The sequence below is a fragment of the Vipera berus genome (genome assembly GCF_964194415.1).
Source record: "Vipera berus genome assembly, chromosome: 3".
NCBI classification, from domain to species: domain Eukaryota; kingdom Metazoa; phylum Chordata; class Lepidosauria; order Squamata; family Viperidae; genus Vipera; species Vipera berus.
This window is the reverse complement of record NC_138204.1, coordinates 192848198-192874002: the sequence shown is the minus strand read 5'-3', so window position 1 is coordinate 192874002 and position 25805 is coordinate 192848198. Positions and strand designations below refer to the sequence as shown.

Below are 25805 nucleotides of genomic sequence, written 5' to 3'. Positions count from 1 at the left end.
TGCCTGAAACTCTGGAGCGGGCTCTTTTCCTGCCACCCAGATACTACCCACATTTGGACCCTGCACAGTACCTTGTCTGCTGTGGTGCCAGCAGCAATGTCCTTCACCTGGAGGGGGCAATCCGGTAGATCTTGGATGGATAGGATCTGCTCCGCAGGTGCTGGGTCAGGTTCAGTGATTCTTAGCAGTAATCTGCTTAATGCATCAGCGTGGCCCATGTCCTTGCCTAGTTTGTAGACCAGTTTGCATGTGTATGCAGATAGGAATATGGACCATCTTAGCATCCTTGGGGATAGAATTTGAAGTGTTTGTTTGTCAGTTGTAAACAACCCCAATAATGGTTTGTGGTCAGTAAAAATGGTGAACTCCCTGCCATACAGATAGTTGTGAAATTTCTTGACTCCTGTCACAATTGCCAAGGCTTCCTTGTCAATTTGTGCATAATTCCTTTCTGCCTTTGACAGTGTTCGGGAGTAATATGCAATAGGCCTTTGCTCTCCATTTCCCTCTATGTGATTCAATACAGCGCCCACTCCATAAGGGGATGCATCACACGCGATGCAGATGGGCTTGTTTTCTATAAAATGTGTGATGGTTGAGTCACTGGACAATAGTTGTTTGAGGTTTCTAAAACTCTGTTCATGGACCTTGGTCCAATTCCATGGGGTTTTCTTATCTAATAATCTGTGTAAAGGCTCTGCAATTGCTGCCTTGTGGGGCAAAAATGCATGATAGAAATTAAGTAACCCCAGGAAAGCTTGCAATTCAGCCTTGTTATTTGGGGTTGGAGCCAATTTGATTGCTTTAACCTTGGAATCAGTAGGGTGAATTCCTTTGGCATCAATCCTGAACCCTGAAAATTCAGTGGATGCCACTCCAATACTGCACTTACTTTTTTTAAGTTTGAGCCCAGCAGAGCGAAACCTGCTTAAAACAGCCTGCAACCTGTCAGCCAAGATCTCTTCAGATTCTCCAGCAATAAGAACATCATTGAAATAAGGACATACACCAGGTATGCCTTTCAGCGTCCTCTCCATCACTTCTTGAAAAATCCCTGGAGCTACAGAGATGCCAAACTGCAAACGGTTAACTCTGAAAGCTCCCCTATATGTCACTATTGTCTGGGCATCAGCTGTTTCCTTGGAAACTGTTAGCTGCTTGGTATGCCTGCGCAAGATTGAGCTTTGCAAAGATGGCGCTGCCCTGTATCACAGCAAGGACATGCTGGAGTGTCGGGACTGGGTAAGCGTGCGGATTCAAAGCCCGGTTTACTGTGGCCTTATAATCTACACAAATTCTTACTTCCCCATTAGCCTTAAGTGGGGTCACTATAGGGGTCTCCCATTCTCCCCCTTCCACGGGCTCTAACAACCCTTGCTCTACCAACTTATCCAATTCGCTCTCAATCTTTTGCTTGAGAGTGAAAGGGACTCTCCGGGGCTTGATGCGAATAGGTAAAACCCCTGGGTTTAGCTTAAATTTAATGGGGCCCCCCTGTATTTACCTGTTCTGAACCAGCCAACTACCGGCCTTGTAATAAGGCAAACCCCTGTTCAAGCAGTAGAGACTGGAGAGCGTCTGAGGCTGCAAAGCGTCTGCCAAGTTTAATTCACAAGCAAAACAACAGAACAAGAAACCAAAAGCACAGGAACTTGAATCCTCAAGCGGAAGGGTTGCTTTCAGCAACCAGCCCCTCCCCAAACACTCCTTTTATTTAGAGTTCAGGGCGTGGTCTCCCTGTGCCTCCTCCCGAGGAGACCCGCAGCCTTTTTCTGCTTAGTCCTGCTCGACTGCCTCCTGCGTCGGGCGTCCTTGAACAGGGCCAGCTGTGGGTCATCATCCTCCGCACTATCGGGCTCACGCAGCTGAGAAGAGGGCCCCGGCTGGGAGCTCTGCCAAGTCTGCAAGCCATCATCAGCCGGTTTGTCTTCCACACCCTCCTCCTCCCCCTCATCTGAGTCATCCGATACATCCGAGCCGGCTGCCGGGCCCACAGGCTGGCCCTGAGTCACAACACTATCCCGCACCGCAGGGCCCTTCCCCCGGGGCTGCCGATCCAGATGCGGTCGGGATGGGAACTGTTCGTGAAAAGCAGTCACCAACGCAGGGGCATGAACGGCGGTCGCGTCTTCCCATGTGAAGTCCTCCGGCCCGTACCCTTTCCACTCGATCAGGTACTGGAAGCGACCTTTCAGCCAGCGGGAATCCCGGATGCTGGCGACCTCGTACTCGGGGGTGCTGCCGCCATCGCGAGGTCCTGATGGGGGAGGTTCCGCTTGGCGAAGTGGACAAGCCGGTTGTTCGGGGACCAACAAGGACCGATGGAAGACGGGGTGCACGCGCAGAGAACGTGGCAGAGTTAAACGATAGGCGACCGGGTTGATGACGGCCTCGACTGGGAACGGTCCAAGGTAACGGTGGTCCAGCTTCCTCGCCGGCCGAGTGGATGGTAGGTTCCTGGTGGACAGCCAGACCCGATCCCCCACCGATAGTGGAGGCGTATCCCTTCTCGACTGATCGGCGAACCTCTTGTAGTCGGCCTTGGCCTTCTCCAGCTGCCGTCGCACCAACCGATGGATCGCCTGTAACTCCGCCATGAATTCGTTCGCTGCCGGCTCCGGTGAGTCCACGGGAGAATGAGGGAAAAACCGGGGGTGATAACCCACGTTGGCCAAGAACGGTGTCATCTGCGTGGAGGTGTGCTGCGAGTTGTTAAAGGCAAACTCGGCTATGGCCAAATAGTCCACCCAATTGTCCTGCTGCAGGTTAACGTAGCAGCGCAGATACTGCTCTAAGATGCCGATGACCTTCTCGGTACCCCCGTCGGTCTGAGGATGATGCGCGGACGAGAGGCAAACCTTAATGTCCAACGCCCGCATCAACTCCTGCCAGAAGCGGGCTGTAAACTGGGCCCCCCTATCGGAGACGACTCTATCGGGAAGGCCGTGCAGCCGGAACACCTGTTGGATGAACATGCGACTAGTGGCGCGAGCTGACGGTAAGCCGCGACAGGGGATGAAGTGCGCCATCTTGGTCAACATGTCCACCACCACAAACACTGTCGTGAAGCCGGAGGATGGGGGTAGATCCGTCAGAAAGTCCATGGACACAGCCCCCCAGGGTCTCTTGGGTGTTGGCAAAGGCTGCAGTAAACCAGGCGGGGCCCCTGTCGCTGACTTGGCCTGCCTGCATGGGACGCAGGAGGTGACATAAGACTGGACATCGTGTCGGACTCGGGGCCACCAGAAGGTACGGGAGACCAGGTTCAGAGTCTTGAACAGGCCAAAATGCCCCGCAGCCGGGTTATCATGACACTGGCTGAGGACGAGTCCCCTGAGTGGCCCTCCTGGAACATAGAGCCGGTCACGATAATACAGGAGTCCATCCGTGACCGACCAAGGCGAATCTGGCCCCACCTCTTCCTTCCGCTGAGCCACCCACGCCTCCTGCTGCTGCGCCTCCCGGATCCGAGCCCGTATATCCACCGGCTCCCGCACCGCAGCAAAAGACTCGACGGGGATCACTGTCCTGGGCGGAAGCTTGTCTTCCACTCGGGTGTACTCGGGCTTCCTGGACAGAGCATCCGCTCTCTGGTTGTGCCCGCTTGGTATGTACCGCACCCGGAAGTCAAACCTCGCAAAGAAGAGGGACCACCGGATCTGGCGTTGGTTCAAATTCCGAGCGGTCTGCAGGCTTTCCAGATTCTTGTGGTCCGTCCGAACCTCGATTTGATGCCGCGCCCCCTCCAGATGATGCCTCCAAGCCTCGAACGCCGCCTTGATGGCCAGCAGCTCCTTCTCCCAGATGGTATAGTTGCGCTCCGAGGGGTTCAATTTCCGCGAGTGATACGCGCAAGGGAAAAGGGTACCGTTGGGCGTCGCTGCCTGGAGTAACACGGCCCCAATGGCAATGTCGGAGGCGTCCGTCTCCACGACAAACGGCCGTTGCGGGTCGGGATGCTTTAAGATGGGTTCCTTCATGAAGGCGTCCTTCAAAGCTTGGAACGCCTGTTGTTCGGGGGCGTTCCACTGGAACCGAGTCTTCTTCTGCAGGAGCCGGGTGAGGGGGGCTGTCAAGGCAGCAAAGCCAGGGATGAATGTTCGATAGTAGTTGGCGAATCCAAGAAGTCGCTGAACATCCTTCACGCGACGCGGGGGTTGCCAACTCTGCAACGACTCAACTTTACTCGGTTCCATGGCGATGCCCTCAGGAGAAATGCGGTGACCCAGGAAATCGATGGTCACCTGGTAGAACTGGCACTTCTCCAACTTGGCAAACAGCCGATGTTTCCGGAGGCGCTGCAGGACCTGACGGAGATGCTGATGATGCGCTTCACGCGACGGGGAGTAAATCAGGATGTCGTCCAGGTAAATTACGACAAACTGGTCCAACAGATCTCGAAAGATGTCGTTCATAAAATGCTGAAACACAGCGGGGGCGTTGGTCAGGCCAAACGGCATCACCGTGTACTCGAAATGTCCATAGCGAGTACCAAACGCCGTCTTCCACTCATCACTCGGCCGAACTCTGACGAGGTTGTAAGCTCCACGCAGGTCCAGTTTCGTGAAGATCTTAGCCTCCCGGAGTCGGTCCAAGAGCTCGGGGATGAGGGGCAGCGGGTAGCGGTTACGCACCGTGATGGCGTTGAGTTTCCGGTAGTCACAGCAGAGCCGTAACTCGCCCGACTTCTTTTTGACGAAGAGCACGGGCGCAGACACTGGCGAGGACGAGGGCCGGATGAAACCACGAGCCAAATTCTTTGTCAGGAAGTCCCGCAATGCAGCCAACTCGGGCTCCGACATGGAGTACAAACGCCCCACTGGGAGAGGCGCATCAGGGACTAGATCAATGGAACAGTCATAGGGCCTGTGCGGGGGTAATTGGTCCGCCTCTGACTCGCTGAACACGTCAGCAAAGTCGGACAGTTCGGGAGGCAAGGAAACCCCTGAGGAACCCTCCACCTGGCCGGCACAGATATGGCGGGTGTGGTCCACACACTGCAAACTTGGGAAGGTGACCAAGTTCTGAGACCAATAGATCTGTGGATCATGCGCCCGGAGCCACGCCAGTCCCAAGACCACGGGGAAGTGCAGATCCGAAGTGATGTAGAACTGAATGGCCTCCACATGGGAACTGATGGCCATACACACGGGTTGCGTGGCGGCCGTAATAGGCCCGGACAGGAGCACTCGACCATCGATGGTCTCCACTAGCATGGGCGGATCCACCGGACACTGGGGAACAGCCCATTTGGCCACGAAGGCCGAGTCCATAAAGTTAGTGGTAGCCCCAGAGTCAATTAAGGCATGGACCGGAATCCCCTCTGGCTTGCCAGGAAGGATCAGACGTGCCTCCAAAATCAAATGCCGTGGAGGTTCACAGGCACCGTCGGAACGGCGTCGCTCGGCGTGGTCGTTGTGAGTCGCCCGATCTATCACACCGTCTAGATCGGGCTCGGGCCGTTTCCCGACAGCAAAGCAGGGGACTTTCTCAGGGCAGGCTTGGTCACTGACGCCCGCTGACGCTTCTTCGGGCAAGAAGCGGCCAAATGTCCAGGGTCCCCACAGTAAAAACACAAACCCCCCGATCGTCGTCTGTCCATTTCTGTCACCGAGAGACGGGACCTGGCGGCACCCAGCTCCATTGGCTCCTCCCTCTGGACTGGGGGCTCACGCACAACAGGGGCGGCAGGGGTCTGTGGGGTGGCACGGCGACTCTTTCGCTGCTGCAGCCGGGCATCGATTCGCAGACAAAGATGGATCAGCCCATTCAGGTCTGAGGGAATGTCCACGCGGGCCAGCTCATCCAACATCTCCTCTGACAAGCCATCCTGGAAGGCATCCACGAGCGCAGCCTCATTCCAGGCGGAATCCTGGCTAAGCAGCCGGAAATCGCTGATATAGGCCTGTAGGGGGCGCTGACCCTGCCTCAAAGCTTTCAGGCGTCGGGTGGCAGTCTGCGCCTTAATCGGGTCCTCGTACATGAGGCGCATATAGTCACAAAAACCCCCAAAGTTATCCAACAAAGGGCTAGGCTGTGCCAGCAGAGGCGTGCCCCAACGAGCTGCATCCCCCGACAGAAGGCTCAACACGAATCCCACCTTATCTCGGTCAGTGGGGAAATCAGCTGCTCTCACGCTGATAAAAAGCTGGCATTGTCCCAGGAAGGCAGGAAACAGTTCTGGATTGCCAGCAAATTTATCCGGCATAGCTATCTGACATTTCCTCCTGGGTGGGGGTGCAGCATGTACCTGAGCTTGCAGTTGAGCCACCTGAGCTGCCAGCAAAGTGAGTTGCTGGGTGAGCTGAGCATTCTCGGCAAGAAGCTGCTCCATCGTAGTAGTAAGGGGTGGGAGGCTGAAAGCAAACTGTTCTGAACCAGCCAACTACCGGCCTTGTAATAAGGCAAACCCCTGTTCAAGCAGTAGAGACTGGAGAGCGTCTGAGGCTGCAAAGCGTCTGCCAAGTTTAATTCACAAGCAAAACAACAGAACAAGAAACCAAAAGCACAGGAACTTGAATCCTCAAGCGGAAGGGTTGCTTTCAGCAACCAGCCCCTCCCCAAACACTCCTTTTATTTAGAGTTCAGGGCGTGGTCTCCCTGTGCCTCCTCCCGAGGAGACCCGCAGCCTTTTTCTGCTTAGTCCTGCTCGACTGCCTCCTGCGTCGGGCGTCCTTGAACAGGGCCAGCTGTGGGTCATCATCCTCCGCACTATCGGGCTCACGCAGCTGAGAAGAGGGCCCCGGCTGGGAGCTCTGCCAAGCCTGCAAGCCATCATCAGCCGGTTCGTCTTCCACACCCTCCTCCTCCCCCTCATCTGAGTCATCCGATACATCCGAGCCGGCTGCCGGGCCCACAGGCTGGCCCTGAGTCACAACATTACCCAGCTTGTCATCGAATGCGTCTGCAAAGGTTTTGCAGATGGATTCGAGACTTTTGGATTGGATGTTATGTACTCCCCCCAACCAAATGCCCAGGGCATCGAACCAGTCCAGCCCCACTAGACTGGTCTTCCGCCCATCGGTCACTAGGACGTCCAAAGGACCCTGGAAATCCTTGAACCCCACAATCCTGGTGGCCTTTACCCTGATTTTAATGGGAGAATGCTGAAAGTCAGACAGCAGCAATGTGGTGGGTTTTAAAGGAATTCTCCACTTGCTATGGTCGCAAATTCCTTTAAATGTCTCATATGAAATTATTGAGACTGAAGAACCAGAGTCAAGCTCCATCGTGCAAGGTACCCCTTGCAGATGGACCTGTATCGTAATTTTAGGCTTGAGCAACTGGTGTATCTCTGTATGAGACATGGTCCGCCTGCTTCCCCCAGCTTTCGGTGATAAGCGCTGCGGGGACCCAGTCCGCCTGCTCCCCCCAGATTTCGGTGATATGCGCTGCGGGGACCCAGTACCTTCGTGTGCTGACGCAACGGCTTGTAATTCATTCAGGCTGTCCCGATTGCAGTTCCGGCAGACGGCTGCGATGTGCCCCGTCTTGCCGCAGGAGCGACATTTCGCAGATCTGAATCTGCAGGTTGCCCTCAGATGGTTTCCTCTGCAGCTGGCACATTTTTGGCTGGCGTAGTTGGTTGCTCTTGGTTCTCTGCAGCTGCAGCTGCAAGCTGTGTTTTTGCTGACTGATGTGTATTTCCTATGGCTTCCGTCGTTGTCCCACCGCGTTGGCTGTTTTCCGGGTCTTTGCTGGACCACATCTATCTCTGCCTCTCCGTCCGTTTCTCCGTATCCGCTGTTCGTGACACATTCATAATGAATTGTCCCTCCTGGGCTGCTGCCCAGATGGTGTGTGGGCTTGCTGGCGCCATTGGCTGCCTTGTGAGCCATTACCTCGTCTAGGACTTCACACAGATTCATCGGTGGTTTTGCGAGGATTTTTGTCAGCACTGATGGTCTCTAAGCCCGAATACCACCTAGTCTCGAATTCTATCTTCAAGATCAGGGAACTTACACAAACGGGCAGCTTGTCTCAGAGCCGCCACGTGGTGTGATGTTGTCTCGCCTGGAAGCTGGATGCACTGGGAAAATTGGAAGCGCCAAAAAATTGGAGCCCTGGACGGCATGAAATGTTCCACTAGCTTATCTGTGAGTTCATCATACGGGATGGATGCGATGGGCGTCAGTGCGCACAATCCGATGGCCACATCATACATCCTGGCCACTGAGGCACAGCAGGGCTGCTGCTTTCATCCGGGCTTCCGTGATCTTGTTGATCAGCAGGAAGCCTTCGATCCGTCCCAGGTGCGCTTCCCACCACTCAGGTTCGTCGATGTTAAAACAGAATTCGCTGACGTGTCCGAACTTCGCCATGGTGTGCCCAGTCCGTGAATATTGCTTCTCTTGGAAGGTTTTTCGGGAAAGATTTGCCTTTCCTCCTTTCCAAGTGACTTCAGATCTGTATGAAGCAAAATCCCACCTTCGTCGCCACTATTATGTAGTGGGTTCTAGACTGCATGGAGAACTCCGGACAACAGGGCTCAGCATAATAGACCTTTATTGAAGTTAACACATGGCTGAAGACAAAGGGCTATTAGCCCCACTTATATACCTAGCCAGGTATACCTAGGACCAATCCCCTTATCTGGATTTCCCACCAAGGACTACCCTGCCAATCTGGACAGGGTATCATGCCACCTGGTGGTTTCAGTGGCTCAATACTGCGGAAACATCCCCTATATACATAACAAAGAGGTCAGGTCCTCACTTGTCAAAGAACAGGAAACAGAGCATAAGAAGGAGCTCCCTAAGAGAGGGCTTTTCAACCTTTTCACCCATTGTACCACTTTTAGGATATGGCAACATCTGAGTACCACCAGTTGCCTAACAAGGTGTCAAAAACATGATAACCCCTCCAAAAAGGAAAAAAGTGATGAAGTACAGGTAGTCCTTGACTTACAACAGTTCACTTAGGACTGTTCAAAGTTACAATGGCACTGAAAAAAGTGCCCCCCAAGCCACAGCTGAGCAAAACATCTGCCTGCCTACCCGGCGGCGTTCTTCCTCCTGTCCGAGGTTTTCATTGTTGTGAGATTTTCATTGTTGTTCATTTCTGTTGAGGATTGGCAGTGGGGGTGGGGTGGGGGTGTTTGGTTTTTATTCCCTCCCCCCATCTGCTGGGTGGTTGCAGCAGGTTTTGGTCACTTCACATGACCCTGGGACACTGTGACCATCATAAGTATGAATCAGTTGTCAAGCATCTGAATGTAAATCACAAGATCCTGGAGATGCTGCAACATTCCAGCTGATCGGCACTTCTTCTGGGCTCAGAAGCACCAGGATCAGCGCCGAGCTCCAGCTGGAACTTGGTGCTGATCCTGGCGCTTTCACTGAGCCCTGACAGCCCTGAAGAAGTGCTGATCCTGGTGCTTCCGCTGAGCCCTGACAGCCCTGCAGTTCCAGCTGTCTCTCACTCAGGCTTGTGCGGTGCTGCCACTCATTCAGCTCATTCCCCTCCCCTGCTACCACTTTTCTAGGATGGTCGTGTACCACCTGTCAGGTGCCAATGTACCACAGGTGGTACCTGTACCACTGGTTGAAAAGCCCTGCCCTAAGATACCATTTTTGAAAGCAGGGAGTGGATTTTCTTGTTCTGCTTTGTAGAAGAGACGGTTAGAGGCAATTGTGACAGCAGTTTTACAGAACTGTAAAAAGCAGAAAGCAAGGAAAACAATTTCAAAAATAAACTATTTATTCTTCTAAAGAAGAAAAATGTGTTTTTTAAATTAGAAGCTCTAAAATTTTATCCCCAATATGTTTCTTCCAGCTATGTCTTTAAATTCTAGTTCAAACTCTGTGGGTATTCCATTTTGATTCCATAATTTTAACCTCTTGTTTGGCTGGAATCCATCTGCGATGTTACTCTGGAGCTGAGTATGATGGTGGGATGAGTTGTCTTCCAAACCATCTGTTGCTTTGGATCCCAAATTCTTAAACTGGCCCTGATCTCAACTAGTTAGGATTTCCACAATCAACAACATGTGTACCCGCTATGATCATTGATGACAATTACACACGTACCATCCTTACATCCCAGCTTGACTATTACAAAAAGCTGTTTGGAGGGACTGTTGAACTGGTGAATGCAATCCTTTCTAAAATCGTTCTGTTAAATATGACTTCATTCTGTTTTTTCTTCCCCTGGACTTCTAGCCTGGCAACCAAGTTACTATTCTCTCGAATGCTACCCCAGCATCACATATAGCTTCTCTCCTACCCAGCTTCTTGCATTTATGTAAAACCCAGTTGCAGGTTTGTGTTTCAAAGAGATGGACACAACATGGCTGTTCTTTGCACAGTGCAAATTGAGATTCATTGTAGAGGACATCTGAGAATCCCCACAGCACACAGGAATTCAGTGGCAAATGTATGGGTGGTGACTTAGTAAAGGGGAAAAAAATCAATGCAGGAAAGGTCCCTGAGGGAATTTTGTTGGAAAACCACCAGGGTAGATAATATGGCTTATATTTGCATGCTTGGCATCTGGCTTTCTTCTGCAAAAACTAAGCTATTTTTAGCATCCCAGTATTCTGCGTGCAAGGATTCTGTTTAGGGAGATATGCTTTGTAGACTAGATGTTTGCAATAGAAGATGCAGGCCTTGTCTAGGAATCTTAGGAGATTGGAATAACAATGGCAGAGGATCACACCAAGCAGCAAATTTAATTGTTTTTAGAATCATAACAAAAAAAAGCTAAAACTGTAATTAGAAATGTGTGTGGATACGACCTGACTGGTGAAGTAAAATAGTTTTTTTTGAGCACTATGTCTCAATAATTTGCTGCACAGATAATCTCCGTCTGCATTATTTTCTGATCTTTCTTGATTGACCTGCCAAGGGTTTAGTCTAAAAAACCTCTTAAGTGTACAGATACTAAATTCATTGGATTCTCATTCTTCAATTCAAAAAAGGAAAAAACAGTGCAGTGGCACCCCCCAAGCTGAAATTAATTTGAGGTGGAGGTAATCCTGTCTATGGGGCAGGAAGCAGCAGTGGGGAATGGAAACAGCTGCCCATGCCCACTTCCAAAAATGTACCTCATAGGGAGATTCCTTTCTTAGAAGATTAATGTTATTGCTTTAAATCTCATTGTCAACTTTTATAATTTTAGTCACGTACTGCAAGTTTGCATCAATTGGCATTTGGGAATTAGATTTATTAAAATGTTTGGATAGGTTTCAAAGGCTCCTCTTTTTTACTCTAACATCTATTATTTCATGTTTTTTAAAAAAATTCAAAATACATGCAGGAATGACTAAAAATTCCTCAGCCACCATTTTAAGGTTGCCAGTGTTGAGAAACATTACTCTAGTGATTCCTGTGCTGAGTAGTAGGTTGATCTAGATGACCTTTAAGACATCTTTCAACTCTGAGTCTTTGTCTATTATTACTACAAGTACAATTTAGTTGACCTTAATGTATTTTGATTTTTAAAAAACCAGCGAAATGATAGATAATTTAGAATACCTTGTGGAACAGATTAGGGTTGAAACATAAATTTCCCGAAAATAGCTTGTCCATCACTCTATCTTCTTCAAGATGCTTCTGCAGAATTATCTCATTTCAATTCACTTTCTTAGCATATATACTCTCTAGATGGCACCACCTAGTCAAATCTTCTCTGAATTCAAATGTTAGCTCTCAGTCCTCGGATGGAACATCAGTAGGAAATACCATAATAGTATATTAGCTGGAGAAATTTTAAAATTTCCCAGAAAAAGACAATGGCAAACTATTTCTCAGTTATGTCCAGGGATATTTACATGAAGCATATACTACAAAGTTCAGATCTAACCATGTTCTCATTTTCAATACATCTACCATAATCTGAATGTAATATATCTTTGATAAATTGATTAGGGCAGGAAAATGTTCTTTAGGTATGGCTGAGTGGGAGTTTTTCAACCCAGTTCATATGGTGAACTACCCCAAAAGCTACTGAATATCACATGCACAATTTATATTATTTTCAAGGATTGGCTTAAAGAGCATAGGATATGCAGTATTCATACCGAGTTTCTACAGGTAGTATTCAACTTAAAACCATTCATTTAGCCACTGCTTGAAATTTTAACGGCCCTGAAAAAGTTGACTTATGACTAGTCTTTGAACTTACAATGGTTACAGCATCCCCACAATCAAAATTCAGGTACTTGGCATGTATTTATGATGGTTGCTAGCATCCTGGAATCATGTGTGCCATCTGAGATCTTCCCTGCCAGCTCCTGACAAGCAAAATCAATGTGGGAAGCCAGATTTGCTTAACGAGGGCATGATTAATTAAACAACTGCAGTGATTCACTTAACAACTGTGACAAAAAGGTCATAAAATTGGACATGACTCACTTAACAACTGCTTTGTTTAGCAACCAAAATTCTGGTCCCACTTGTTGTTGTAAGTTAAAGACTACATGTATATCTCTGCAATGAGATATTGCTAAGCATTGTTAGATGCTTCAGCTATAATCATGACCATTTGCCATGATCAACAATCCTTCCCTTTATAAAAATGCCATTTACTGCATTTGTTGGTACTGAAAGTCAAGGGACAAATTATATAGTGGATTTATTTTTCTGAGAGCAAACACAGTGATTACTGCACCGAACAAGGATGTCAAATTATCTGGAGCTGAATGCCAGCCTTTTCAAACCTGGGGCCAATCTATATCATTTCAGATTACCGCTGAAACGAACTCATATGATTTGTATAAAAAACAAACATTGTACTTGTCCACAAAACTTTCATGGGAACATGCAACTAAAATGATAAAATGAATAATAAGTAACAAAGTTAAGAAGAATTTGTTATGCAAGGCTTATGTTCAACATATTTAAAAATGACTTGGATGTGGATTTAGAAAATATGATATGCAAACATGCAGATGACAGGAACATTGGGAGATGGCAAAGACTTCAGAAGGCAGAATCAGAGTCAGAGAATCTTGACAAGCTGAAACATTGGCAGAAACCAGGAAGATGGATTTCAACAGCAACAAATGGTAAATGCTACTTTGGATAGGAAAAAGGCAACAGATGTGGGATGGAACCTTCCTGGACATGCAAATAGGATGTGAGTGTATCATAAGTTGAACATGAGCCAATAATATGATGCAGCCTAGGACAGCATCCACTTTTTTCTTACAGCTGCAGTCAAGATCAATAAACATTACCATTCCTCTTTGTACCGCATTATTTAAACTCCGCCTAGAGTATTGTGTCCAATTCTAGGCACTGTATTTCAGGAAGAACATTAGCAAAGTGGACCATGTCCAGAGAAGAAGAACGAGGAGGGTAAGGGACCTGGAAGGAATGCTTTGAGGCGCTGGGTATATTTAGTGTGAATAAAACTGTGGGAGACATGATAGCATGTTCAAGTACCTGAAGTGATGTCATGGAGAAGACAGGTCACAATTGTAGAGTTCTTCCAGAAAAGAAATTGGATTTTAATTACAAGGAAGTAGATTTTGTTTGGACATCAGGATGAACTTCCTAACAATTGAGAGTTGTTCATAGAATAGCATAGAATATCAGAGCTGGAAGGGACCTTGGAGGCCTTCTAGTCCAACCCCCTGCTCAAGCAGGAGACCCTACAATTTTGACAGGTCGCTGTCCAGACTCTTCTTAAAAGTCTCCAGTGATGGAGCACCCACAACCTCTGAAGGCAAGCCGTTCTACTGGTTGATTGTTCTCACTGTCAGGAAATTTCTCCTTAGTTCTAGTTCAATAATGGATCAGCCTGCCTCAGGAAATGGTGAATCTCCCTCACTGAAGGAATTTAAACTATCTCTTGGATGCTGTAATAATGGGATCCCACTCTGGACAGAAAGTTGAACCAGGTATCTTCCAGATCCCTTACAATGTTTAAATTATGTGATTCTACAACTTCAATTTAGGATTGAATGAATAGTCCTGGATCCCATACACACTTGACCAATAATAAGATATAAAATATAAAACAGATGAGGTAGGTCTGCTCCAATGGATTTTTTTTCTGAATATTTCGTGGTTACAAGATAGTGCCTGTTTAAAATGAATCAGAATAAAGAGAATAAAATTGCACCAAATTGTATTAAATGTGTTTCAAAATCTCTCTTCTGCCAGGAATGCTTATTAAACAGATATCTTAACAAAATTCAGGAACCAATGACTCCATTCATACATAATGCTATTCCAGGTTTCTTAATCACTTTGTTGAGCAAATCAGTATTGCCTGGTGGACCCATAACCTTAAACCATATGAATTTGAACATAATGCTAAGTCCAGTACAAACAAATCACATTAAGGCTTCATGTTACATGTGAACAAGAGGCAAACAGAAGAAATTATGATGTTGTCCTGTGTGTCATGACATCATCAAGCAAATGGCATGAATTACGTAATTTGTGCCAGCTGCATCATAATGACATACATTATGTAAAGACAGAGTTTAGGATTGGCATAATTTCAGATCAGATCAAAGCCCCAGAATTTGTTTATTAATAAACATGTCTACCACATAGAGAAGTCAATGTGAAAAATCTTCCTTTAAGTCTAATCTTTTCTCTGATATCTAGTTTCAGTGTTCAAAGGCTTGTTTGGTATATAATTTATATTTCTCTACTTGTAGTATGAGATACAGCATAGCCAAGCAAAATGACAGTGGCTTTGTAGTTACAGATCAATTAGCCCTTGATTTTTCATATGAGAAAAAGACCAAAGACAATATTACAGCTTATATGTAATTGGTAGCTCTCTCCACACACACATATATATATATACAAACAAACAAACAAGAACCCAGTCTCACATCACCAGATAAGGAGATCAAAAGTTTGCGGATATGTTAATATTATCACAACTGACATTCTAAAGACATTGTTTGAATAAGAAAAGAGTTAGCCATTTAACAAAAGAGCTTGTTTGACAGTCAGCTGTCAAGGTTTAAAAGAGGTCCATTATATGATTGTTCCTTGCATTAAATTCTGGATTAAAATTACATTTAAATTTTACTTCCTTTACTCTGTCCTGCTTTTGATTATCTTTAAGAATTGTTGATGGTCTTGTGACTTAGACCTTTTAAAAACTGTAATATTTTGTGTACATGGACTGGAATTTTATATGAAATTGTGGGTTTGATCTTTGACCTCTGTTTACTATAATACTGATTTCTCTCTAATTTGATAGCATGGAGTCCCTACTAGTACAGTGGTTCATTGTAAACAAGCTGCTCACTTTACATAGCTATGTTTGGCCAGCTCTTAAGTGAAGAAGTATGCATGGTGTATACTTTGGATGCTGTAGTATACTATAGGAATAATAAAACCCACATAATAACTGTTCAGCTTCGCAGGTAACATACACATTTGAAAAAAGTGATTGCATGCCTATTACGGGGGGAAAACTCCCCACAGTTCAGTGGGAGGTTACCTCCATGCAATTCTACACAGAACTGCAGTTTTATTCAGGAGAATTTTATATTTTATTTTAGAACCAGATTGGTCTAGTGCAGACATGTCAAATACAAGGCCCGGGGGCCAGAGCCGGCCCACAAAGTAGTTTCATGTGGCCCACAAAGCCATCCTGGAAACAGTGAGGGAACGGCCCCCACTGCCTTGGCCCTGGCCCAGAGACCCTCCTTCTGCCAGAGACCCTCAGATCTGTCCCACTCCTGCCCAGGCCCCCATAGGCACCCTTGATGCGAACGATGTAGAGCTGGCCATGCCCACCCAGTAGGCCATATGCACTCTAGCCATGCCCACCCAGTAGGCCACGCCCACCCTGGCCATACCCACCCGGCCCCCTGAGGGCAACCGCAATGCTGATGCGGCCCTCAATGAAATTGAGTTTGACACCCCTGGTCTAGTGGTTAAAGCACCAGGCTAGAAACTGTGAGTTTTAGTCCCGCCTGAGGCCTGAAAGTTGGCTGAGTGACTTTGGACCGGTCACTGTCTCTCAGCCCAATTCAATCCACAGGGTTGTTGTTGGGGGAAAAATAGGAGAAGGAAGGAATATTAGGTATGTTCACCATCTTGAGTTATTCATAAAAATAATAAAATAAAAATGTATAAATGTAACCCAATAAACTTGATGGGGGGGGTTCCCAGATAAATATATGCAGGATTACAGCTTTAATCACTTGATGTTTTATTGCTTTGCATTATTCAGAATGTGAAAAATCTTTACTACCAACCTTAATCTCTGTCACAATAGCTTCATCATTCAAGACATGAAAAGAATGTGTTTCAAATATACTGGACAAATGCAGAGAACACAAACATGGAAAGAAGTGGCTGTTGTGATACTAGTGTGGATTTTTGCTGTCTCTTCTCATTTATTGTCAACCTTTTTGTAAGGTAATGCAAAATATATTCCATTTACAAATGAGGCTGTCTCGATTGGTTTGCAATTTGACACAGCTTTACACAGTTTAGACAGCAAATAGCTATAATATTTGTGTGCAGAGTTTTCCTACTTGTAACCTCTGCAGCGGTAATAAAATATGAACCATGAAGAATCTGACCAAACAGGTATTTCAAGTTGATATATATTGACATAGTCTAAATGAGCCCCTTTTTGGTTTGCTTTGAATCATCTTTCACTTAAAAACATTTATTCAACTTTCTTTTAGAAGTTTACTCCAGTTCCCATTCTGCTCTCCAGCCATCACAATTTTTTGCACTTATTACATGCATTCAAGTATTCATGGGAGAAAGACCTTGCTCTCCCGCGCATAACTCAACTGCATTTCCTTGCATTTGCTCTCTTTCCTCATGCTTCCCTTTCTAATTATGGTTATAAATATTTCTCAGTAGTAATACAAGTGTTTCCTGCCAAAGGAGCCATGAATTTTTTTTTCTCACAGTCAATGAGCTGAGATGCATTAAAAGACACTGCTGCTATTATGGCTGGATGGCTTGTTTTTTTCTGGGACTCTTGCCCAGTAATAATAATTGAGCCTGTAGGAGAGCAAAGATTGGCTGCCAATCTCATTATTCAATCAAAGAGTTTTGCCTGACAATATGGTCTCCCTGTGCCCCAATGTAAGCAAAGGGCAGCCACTTTGTAGCCATGGGAGATTGACAATATTAAAGCATCAGGCCCTAAGAAATGGCATTCTTTTCTAAACGTTACTGGCATTTTTTCTCTCAAACAAATCCTTGTTTCCTAATTATAGCTAATTTCCTAATGACAGAACTACCTCTTTCATTCTGCAGGCCCACAGCTATTTATTAAGCATCTGCTCCTATCCTCCTTGACCACAGGCCAATGGACAACGTTATCTGAAGAAATTCCATATGTAGCCATTCAGGAATCACCACGTGTCTGCAGTGATTCCTACTGTATCAAGCCTTCTGGAATTGGATGACACCAAGACACAATTTAATCATAGTTTCATAAATTGTGGGCTGGGTTTGAACAACTTGCCCAATCTTCCCTGTGTTCAGCATAGTATACTAAACCAAGACCAGTCAAACCACATGGTGGTTTAGGTCAGATTCTCTGACACAGCCAGACTGAGCAGAAACCCTGGAATTCAATTCAGTTCTACTCTACTCTATTCTAAATAGCTGTACCATGCACTGCAGCAAGAGGCAAGGCTGACTGTTGCATTTCCACATCCAGAGATATCAATGGCCATGTGTGAGGTCACCATTCACCAGCACAAGATACGCTTTATTGTCACTATTCTGTGTACACAATGGCACACATTAAAATGAAATTCTAATGCCCACTCTCAAAACAATACACACACATACACATTTACATGCATACACACATATATATACCCATATATGCACTCATACATATATACTTCTGTGTGTGTGTGTGTGTGTGTGTGAGAGAGAGAGAGAGAGAGAGAGAGAGAGAGAGAGAGAGAGAGAGAGAGAGAGAGATGTCCATTTTGAATACATAGCAGAAAAAAGAGTGTTGAGAATTAAATACTATCCGGTACAAAGCTATTAGTTGTTCTGCTACAGATACCACAAAGCCATCTTCCAGAAGATAACAAAGAAAACTGGTCATGGAGAGGATATGTATCTCTGACAATACTGCAGAGCCATTGAACTAATTCGTATGGGAAGGTGTTCCCATTTTTCCAACCTGCGTTTGAAGCAATACTTCCCTTTTAAAGGGCTTTGGCAGAAAGCATATAACCCCTTGGGACTACCACACCTTCCTACAGCCATCTAAAATGAGTTCATTTTCTCAGCATCTTGCTTTCAACAGTGCCCAAACCAGGAAAGAGTTACGATTAGGGTCTTTCTGGCGTGGATATTTTTAAGGACATTTACCGGTATTTGTCAGATAGTTTCGTCCTATGCAGCTATTCAAAGATTAGTAAAGTTCGGCTGCCAAAACAAACATTTTCCGCTGCAGCAAAGCGTCTTGTCTCGCTTTGCTGGCATTCTGCTTTCTTCCCGATTCACGCCCCTTCTAGTCCCCGATTCTCTTTTGGGTCAACCCCACCCCACGTACAAACACTTGCTGTGAAAACATCCGGCCCAGGAAGGCAAGGGCCCGTCCCATCGCCTAGCGCTCCGGCCCCAGGAAGTTCACCTGAGCTTGCAAACCGGTTTCTTCGCCTCCCAGCGTGGCTTGGGGCGTCGGTGCAGCTAAAGAGTCCGGAGAAGCGGGGGACGAAGTAGAGACTATGGGATCGTCTCACTTACTGCAAAACACCACCTTGGGAGGAAGGGCGAGCAGACGTGAGTTTCTTTCCCAAGGCTGGTATTTTGCAAATGAACAGGTAAAGAGAAGAGAGGCTGGTTCCGAGGGCTTCTTCCTTCCTCTCAAAGGAGCTAATTTAGAGCAGCATATCTCACCCTCAGCAACCCTAAGACGGATGGACTTCAACTCCCAGAATTCTTTAGGCAGCATACTGAAGTAAGACCCATTAAAGTCTCCCGGGGTTTCTTCAAGTAAGGTGAGAACAGCCTAAGCCAGGGGTAGGCAACCTCGGCTCTTTTATGACTCATAGACTTCAACTCCCAGAATTCCTGAGCCTGGCTCAGGAATTCTGGGAGTTGAAGTCCATGAGTCATAAAAGAGCCGAGGTTGCCTACCCCTGGCCTAAGCAGAGGGCTCCGCTTGGAACAGTTATAGTCGCCCTGGTTGCAAAAAGTCAGGATAAGCTGTAAAGCAGCTGGAAACTGCATGGATGCAGACATCAAGAATCTGCTCCCTTGAAGGATTCGCCGTTTCTGAGTATAAATAAGGTTCCTACTCACTGCTGCACTGCACTGCTGGAATCTTAAACTGGGGATTAAAATGGGGTAACTTTATACTGTGCTCTTTGGTGATGATGTGCCCAGTTCACATTTCTTCTCTTGTGATTTAGGACCATTGCTATATGCTCAAATAAACACAGTATAGTTTACCAGTCAGATCCTCTTCTTCGCCCCACTTCCCCATCCCATATTTTGAACATGTCTGGGTTCTTGTTTTAAATCCAGGCACCATTATAATTCAAGGAACAGAAAAGAGTTTGCTTCTGTTGCTAAGCATGTCTGTTGGGGATTAAGCATCACCCTTCGTAGAAAAACAACAAGCAAACGTTAATAAAATGTTACATGAAAATGACAATTTACCAACATGCTTTTTAATCCCACAGTTGCCAAAAATCTTAAAGGTAAACAGGGAGGAGTCCTTTTGGGAGCTCCTGAACTGGAGAATGTCCATTTTTAATCAATGTCTGGGTAAATTATCATAGGGAAAATCTATCCGTTGTTTGTTGTTTTCATATTCTAGTTTAAGCATGGTTTTAAAAATTACTTTTTAGTATGAGCTTTGGTGTTAAATGAACAATTGCCATTATGAATGAGGAATAAGACATATGTTTATAATGCTTTTCTACTATAACTGGATTTAAATTTGTCAGATGTGTTCCATAGCAAAGTATAGTCTTCCATAGAGCTGGAAAAGACTTTTTAGGGAACTGAGTGTAACCTTCTGTTGTTTATTGTTTTAACATTCCTGTTTTAGCATGGTTTAAAAAAATACTTTTATTACGTTCCATTGTAATTATTATCTTTAAGCGGGGAGTGGAGGGAGGGGGGTTTGTTGTTACTGCATCTGTTGAGATGAGATCCAGTCATTTCTGATGGTCTAAAGAAGGCTGTTAAAACGTCTACTGATTGTTTGTGCTGCTAATAGAATCTGATGATTATGGTTCATATTCATTATCCGATTCATATTTCTGTTTTGCATCATGGAAATGCAACAGACAGACACCCATATCCACCCACCCATACACACTCACCCAACATATATTTTATAGTCTAAGAGCTCTGGATATTTTAGTACCAACCCAGAGCATGTTTAAAACTTGATGTCATTTATTAGTCCTCCCAAGCCAATTTATAGAATAATGTGATCTAAGAAAGATTTAAACATCAAATGATTTTATAAAAGAATATAAGTATATATGCTGGAAATTTTGAAAATTTTATCTGACAGTAGATAGATTGTATGTATTTTTCAGACTTTGCTCTTTGGCATCCTATTGGCAATCACAGGAAACATTTTTATCAGTATCTCCTTGAATTTGCAGGTATGAAAAACTTCATTGTATTGCAAGCTGTGGAACTATATGTAGACTGAGAGGCATTAGATAAAATTGCAATTTAGTCACACTTAAAGCAGACTTTTTAAAATAATAGATAAAGTTGGTGTGACACCTTAATGGAACTAATTTCACTCAGATTGACTAAGTCTAGTATTACTTAATGTTGATCTGAGATAAGGTAGTATTGAGTTAAATTGTAGTTTCAGTTAAATTGAAGTTAAATTGAAGTTACAGTATGCATTCATATATTTATAAATTTTTAAAACATGGGCTATATTTCTTTCTGATTTACATATATATGCATAAGTGCAATGCAAAACATATGTGGACAGTACATGGGCAAAAACATCTTAATGTAGAATTATACCATAAGAATGTGAATTGTTTATAAAAATCATTTGTAATAAAATTAAACTCATGTATTAGAATGCTATTTTATACTGTACATATCTTTCAGAATTAATGTATGTGTTTTATAGCGCTATACCCTATTAATATGAAGTTTTGGATTGGAAAGTTATACATTAATTAATTTAATAAAGTAAATATATCAAAGGGACAACTTTATGTTAAAGCAATCTAAATTATTTGTATTCTGAGAATCAATGAAAGGTCTCGATGGTATTTTTCATTTCCACCATGTATGAATAATTTGGTCAATTTATCTTGCCAATTAATTTATTTATTTATTTATTTATTTATTTATTTAGTTATATTTATATACCGCCCTATTCCCTGAGGACTCAGGGCGGTTTACAGGGAATTAAAAATCCAAAATACAAAAATTAAGAACCAAATTAAAAAATATTAAATTGACCCTGTAGTCGATTAAAAAGAACCCTAAATTAAAATTTCTCCTCAGTCTGGGCCCGAGAGCTCGAAGAGCCAGGTCTTCAGGCCCCGGCGGAATGATCGGAGGTTGGGAGCAGTCCTCAGCTCCACCGGCAGCTGGTTCCAGAGGGCAGGCGCCCCCACTGAGAAGGCCCTATCCCTGGGTGTCACCCGCCGGCAATCTCTTACCGGCGGGACCCTGAGCAGACCCTCCCTGTGGGAGCGCACTGGGCGAAGGGCGTTTGATGACGGCAGCAGGTGTTCCCTCAAATACCCCGGACCCAAGCCATGTAGGGCTTTATAGGTGATAACCAGCACCTTGAATTTCACCCGGAGGGCAACCGGAAGCCAATGCAGCTCGCGGAGTAGAGGTGTTACATGGGAGTATCGGGAGACCCCCATTACAACTCGCGCGGCCGCATTCTGCACCAGTTGAAGCCTCCGAGTGGTCTTCAAGGGCAGCCCCATTTAACAATTGATAGACACTTCTGTATTATGTGTATGCCACCAGTCTTGTGAAGCTTGAAGGACATATTATATCACCTTCAAGATACAAATTTTAGGAATGAAATGACTTACAGGATCAAAAAAGTTGAAAACCTAGAAGTGGCTTTGGGAAAGAGAGAGAGAGAAAAGGTGAACAGCTCTGTTCTTGCTAATGAAAATTTTTACTGGCTCAAGATCATTTCTCAGTTGACAGTCATGGGCATACACAACCAATATTCCCTTTAATTTTTTTTTGATAAATCATTTTATTCTTCAGCTCCATGGTTATATTCTCCATGTTCCCCTTATTCAAATGACAAACATACGATCGAAGCTTCCTTTCTGATTTTTGGAAACAAAATGCTTTTCTTGGAATTGATGTGAGACTACCTTAAATATTCAAAGTTTCTAAAATATTTTTGCTTGAAAGTCCAAAATATCCAAGCATTACAAATTACCTACACAGAATACTAATTCTTGATGCCTGGTGTTTTTTTCTATAAATTCTTATTTAGGGATCAAAGATTCATACAATAGCCCCAGTGTTGTATTATTTCATAAAGATGGAAAAAATATTTGTAGTACCATATTATGTTCACTTACCATTAATCTATTAATCCATATCTTTCATTCTCATATCTGACTTTCAGAAATATACTTTTTTAAATAGCCACAGTGTTGTATTATTTCATAAAGGTAGAAAAAATATGTGTAGTATATTAATGCTCATTTACCATTAATCTTTTAATCCATATCTTTCATTCTCATATCTGACTTTCAGAAATATTCTCATCTTCGGTTGACCCAACAAGTCGTTCAGAAACCTTGTTACAGAAGCAAACTCTGGTGGTGTGGAATTATATTTATGGGAATTGGAGAAATTGGGACCTTCGCAGCCTATGGATTTGCTCCAGTTATGGTGGTTGCTCCTTTAGGAAGTGTGGCTGTCATTGGTGAGACTTCCCATCCTTCACTTTATGTGTGTTAGTCGGGATGAACCCAAATAATATTGGGGGCCCTTGCTGCCTTCTGAGCTTGGTTGTTTTCTCGAAGACATTTCATTACCCAGCTAGGTAACATCATCAATTCTAGAAGGGAATGGGATTTTCTAGCACCGATAACATTTCATAATTGTGTAATGAAATGTTTACAAGAAAATAGCCAAGCTCAGACAGTACCAGGGACCCCATAGTTCAACCCTGAGCTATAAATATTCTCTTCCATTGGTACCAAACAGTATTATTTTAAGGTTCTTTAGAAAGCATGTGGCTATGTCATAGAACTGCTTTGCTCAGACATCGTAGTCCCCTCCTCTGGATGCTAGTTGGTCTCATTTTATCTGGCACTGAAACTTGCTATTAATGTACTTAGACACATGACAGTTCTCAGAACTTTTCAGACAAATGACAGTCCTAGAAAAAACAATTCCATGCAGATGTCTTACTGTTGTGAACTTGTTCCTGTCAAGCTTAATACTGTCTTTGTTCTGAAACAGTAAAAGCAGAAGCAGTGCATGGTTGGTATATGTGACTGGTTACATGCAAGCTGAAACAACTTCGGATGCTACTGAAATAAGGGCTGATGCTAGTTAAACTCCAGGTCTTAAATTTCAAAATACATTATTACAGCCGAGGTGCAGGATTAAAATGAAATAAAACATTAGATGACATTGTTGAAAGAAAAATCTTCATCAGGGTCCAGTCCAAGCTCGGAATAAAAAAATGGAGACTACTTTAGAAAGAAGGCTGTAGTTTATTGAAGGGCAGAGACAGACAGAAGCATGTCTCTGGGAAAACTAACCACATGTAGCTAAGAGTGGTGGGTTTTTATACCTACTTGGGCTTTTAAAGTTGTTTCCTGTTCCTGTTTGAGGCTTTCTATTTCCTGTGTCATGTACTTTGACCTGAATCTGAGTGTGCCCTTTTGGTATTGGTGGATTAATCTTATTATGTCACCAAAGGTCATGTCTTTTAGAGTTTGGGTGGGGTATGTAAATTTTAGGGGTCTTTGTCTTCCTTATCTCATCAGTTTCTAGCTTCCTGGCTCTAACCTTCCTGAATGGATTATTTATTTATTTATTTATTTTAATCCCATTTATATCCCGCCCTTCTCCGAAGACTCAGGGCGGCTTACAATTTAAGCACAAACCAATGTGCTTAGCAATAGCCTTCATTCTATGTATATGCCTGCTTATTAGGGCTTTCGCCCCCCCCCTAAGTGGCATTATTACAAAGTCAGCTTATTGCCCCCAACAATCTGGGTCCTCATTTTACCTACCTCGGAAGGATGGAAGGCTGAGTCAACCTTGAGCCTGGTGGGATGCGAACCTGCACTAATTGCAGGCAGCTGGTGTTACTTAAGGAGGCATTAGCCCACTGCTCCACCAAGGCTCTTATTACATCTACATTTCTAAAAGCTTGTTTCTGCTGAGTTTTCTGGCTGTGGGGAGGGAGAAGTTTCTGCCTTTTTAAAAGTTCTTCTTCATTATTCCTTTGGAGAAATATATTCTTCCTTTTTAGTACCGGTATTCCCCAAAATATTTCTTTCTCTGGATTCTTCCCACAACATCAAGATGGTCAACAAACTGAGTTTTAACTATGGGAGATCTAATTTTCACTGCCACCACACAGTGTTTTGCTATAATCTAGGTTATATTGTTTACGTTTATTGTTTATTGATTAATTAAATGGCCACATCAAATCATAATATGTCATCAAACTAGAGTAAAATTAATATATCTGAATATAAAAACGTATTCAGTAAACTAATCAAATAAGATCATCTCCTTGGCAGTTCACCCCAAGGATCTAGGTAAGAAGTTCTCAGTTGGATGATTTTAGTTATAAACATGCCAGTCTTTCTGTCTCTCCAGATGTTTGGACCTTAAAGAGGTAAGATAATTTATTGATGGGTTGTCTGGTCAATTTGGGCTATGGATTTAGAATTTTGTAAAAAGTTAAATCATATAAAAGTTATTTGTTCTTCCAAATGAAGAAGGGATTAGATGTAAGTAGGCTGAATATCCCTATAAATGCTACAGCGAATGACACATTGATCAGTTTCATTATCCCTTAGTTCCATAGGGACAAACATATTTTCTTATATGGGATCTTAGAATACGTATGTTCTTTCTAATAATGCCAAAGGCAAAATATTATGCCTTGCCCAGAAAAAAATTTTTTTTGCCTAGTTTGGGAAATGTGAGGAGAGATAACTGCTTTGTTGTAGTAGACTCTTACCGGTATTTCATCTGGAATTTGATATTCAGTCACTGCAGACATGTGTACGTTTCATACAGTCATACCCTAAGGATCATATAAGCCCTGCTGATAACTCTTTAATTTTTGTTCTATAATATCAGTTAAACTTGAGGTGACATCTTTAGAAACATGTGGTCTTTAGAAAAGATTTGGGCCTAGTTGATAAGATACATCAAAACTGTACCACTGTATATTGCTGAGGCATTTTTGCATAGTAAACCACTCTCCAAAAGCAGAATACAAATTCTTCCACATAGATTGTTCATGTTTCAGGAAAAAGCTCATCATAGCTTCTTCCTCACTACATAGTTTTCAATATGGAGGTAATTTGAGACTCTGCCCATTCTCCAACCCCTGCAGGCTAAGGGGGTCTATTTGAGATGCAAGTCTGCAATTGTGATGTGAAGTAGATCTTGGGAGGGAACAGTGATTTATATTCTGGAGTGTTTTCCCTCCACATTCACTCCTTTCAATCATTCTGCTGTAGTTTAACGTTGCTTGGATACCAGTACTTTTTGCTTGCAAAAGCTGTCAGCCTAAATGTTTCACATGAAGTGATGGTCTAAGTAGATATATATTTTAAGTGTATCTCCAAAAGGATCACATTTTTTAATCTGCATATAGAACTCGGTAACTTTTTACAGCAACTATATTTAAACTACTTAAAAGGTGGG

At 44.2% G+C, this 25805-nt stretch overlaps 1 protein-coding gene across 5 annotated transcripts in view; it reads left to right on the top strand.

The window, feature by feature from the left end:
- The first annotated feature begins 18479 nt into the window (after positions 1-18479).
- Positions 18480-25805, top strand: part of NIPAL2 (NIPA like domain containing 2) — a 42218-nt gene continuing 34892 nt past the window's right edge. For 3 of the 5 annotated variants that reach the window (XM_081323284.1, XM_081323282.1, XM_081323283.1), the window contains exons 1-3: positions 18480-18736; positions 20471-20539; positions 22653-22824. In XM_081323284.1, coding sequence (XP_081179410.1) covers positions 18641-18736; positions 20471-20539; positions 22653-22824 — 337 coding nt within the window. In that variant the 5' untranslated portion in view covers positions 18480-18640. The remainder of the gene's footprint in view (positions 18737-20470; positions 20540-22652; positions 22825-25805) is intronic. The other 2 variants (XM_081323286.1, XM_081323285.1) reach the window with 1 other exon arrangement.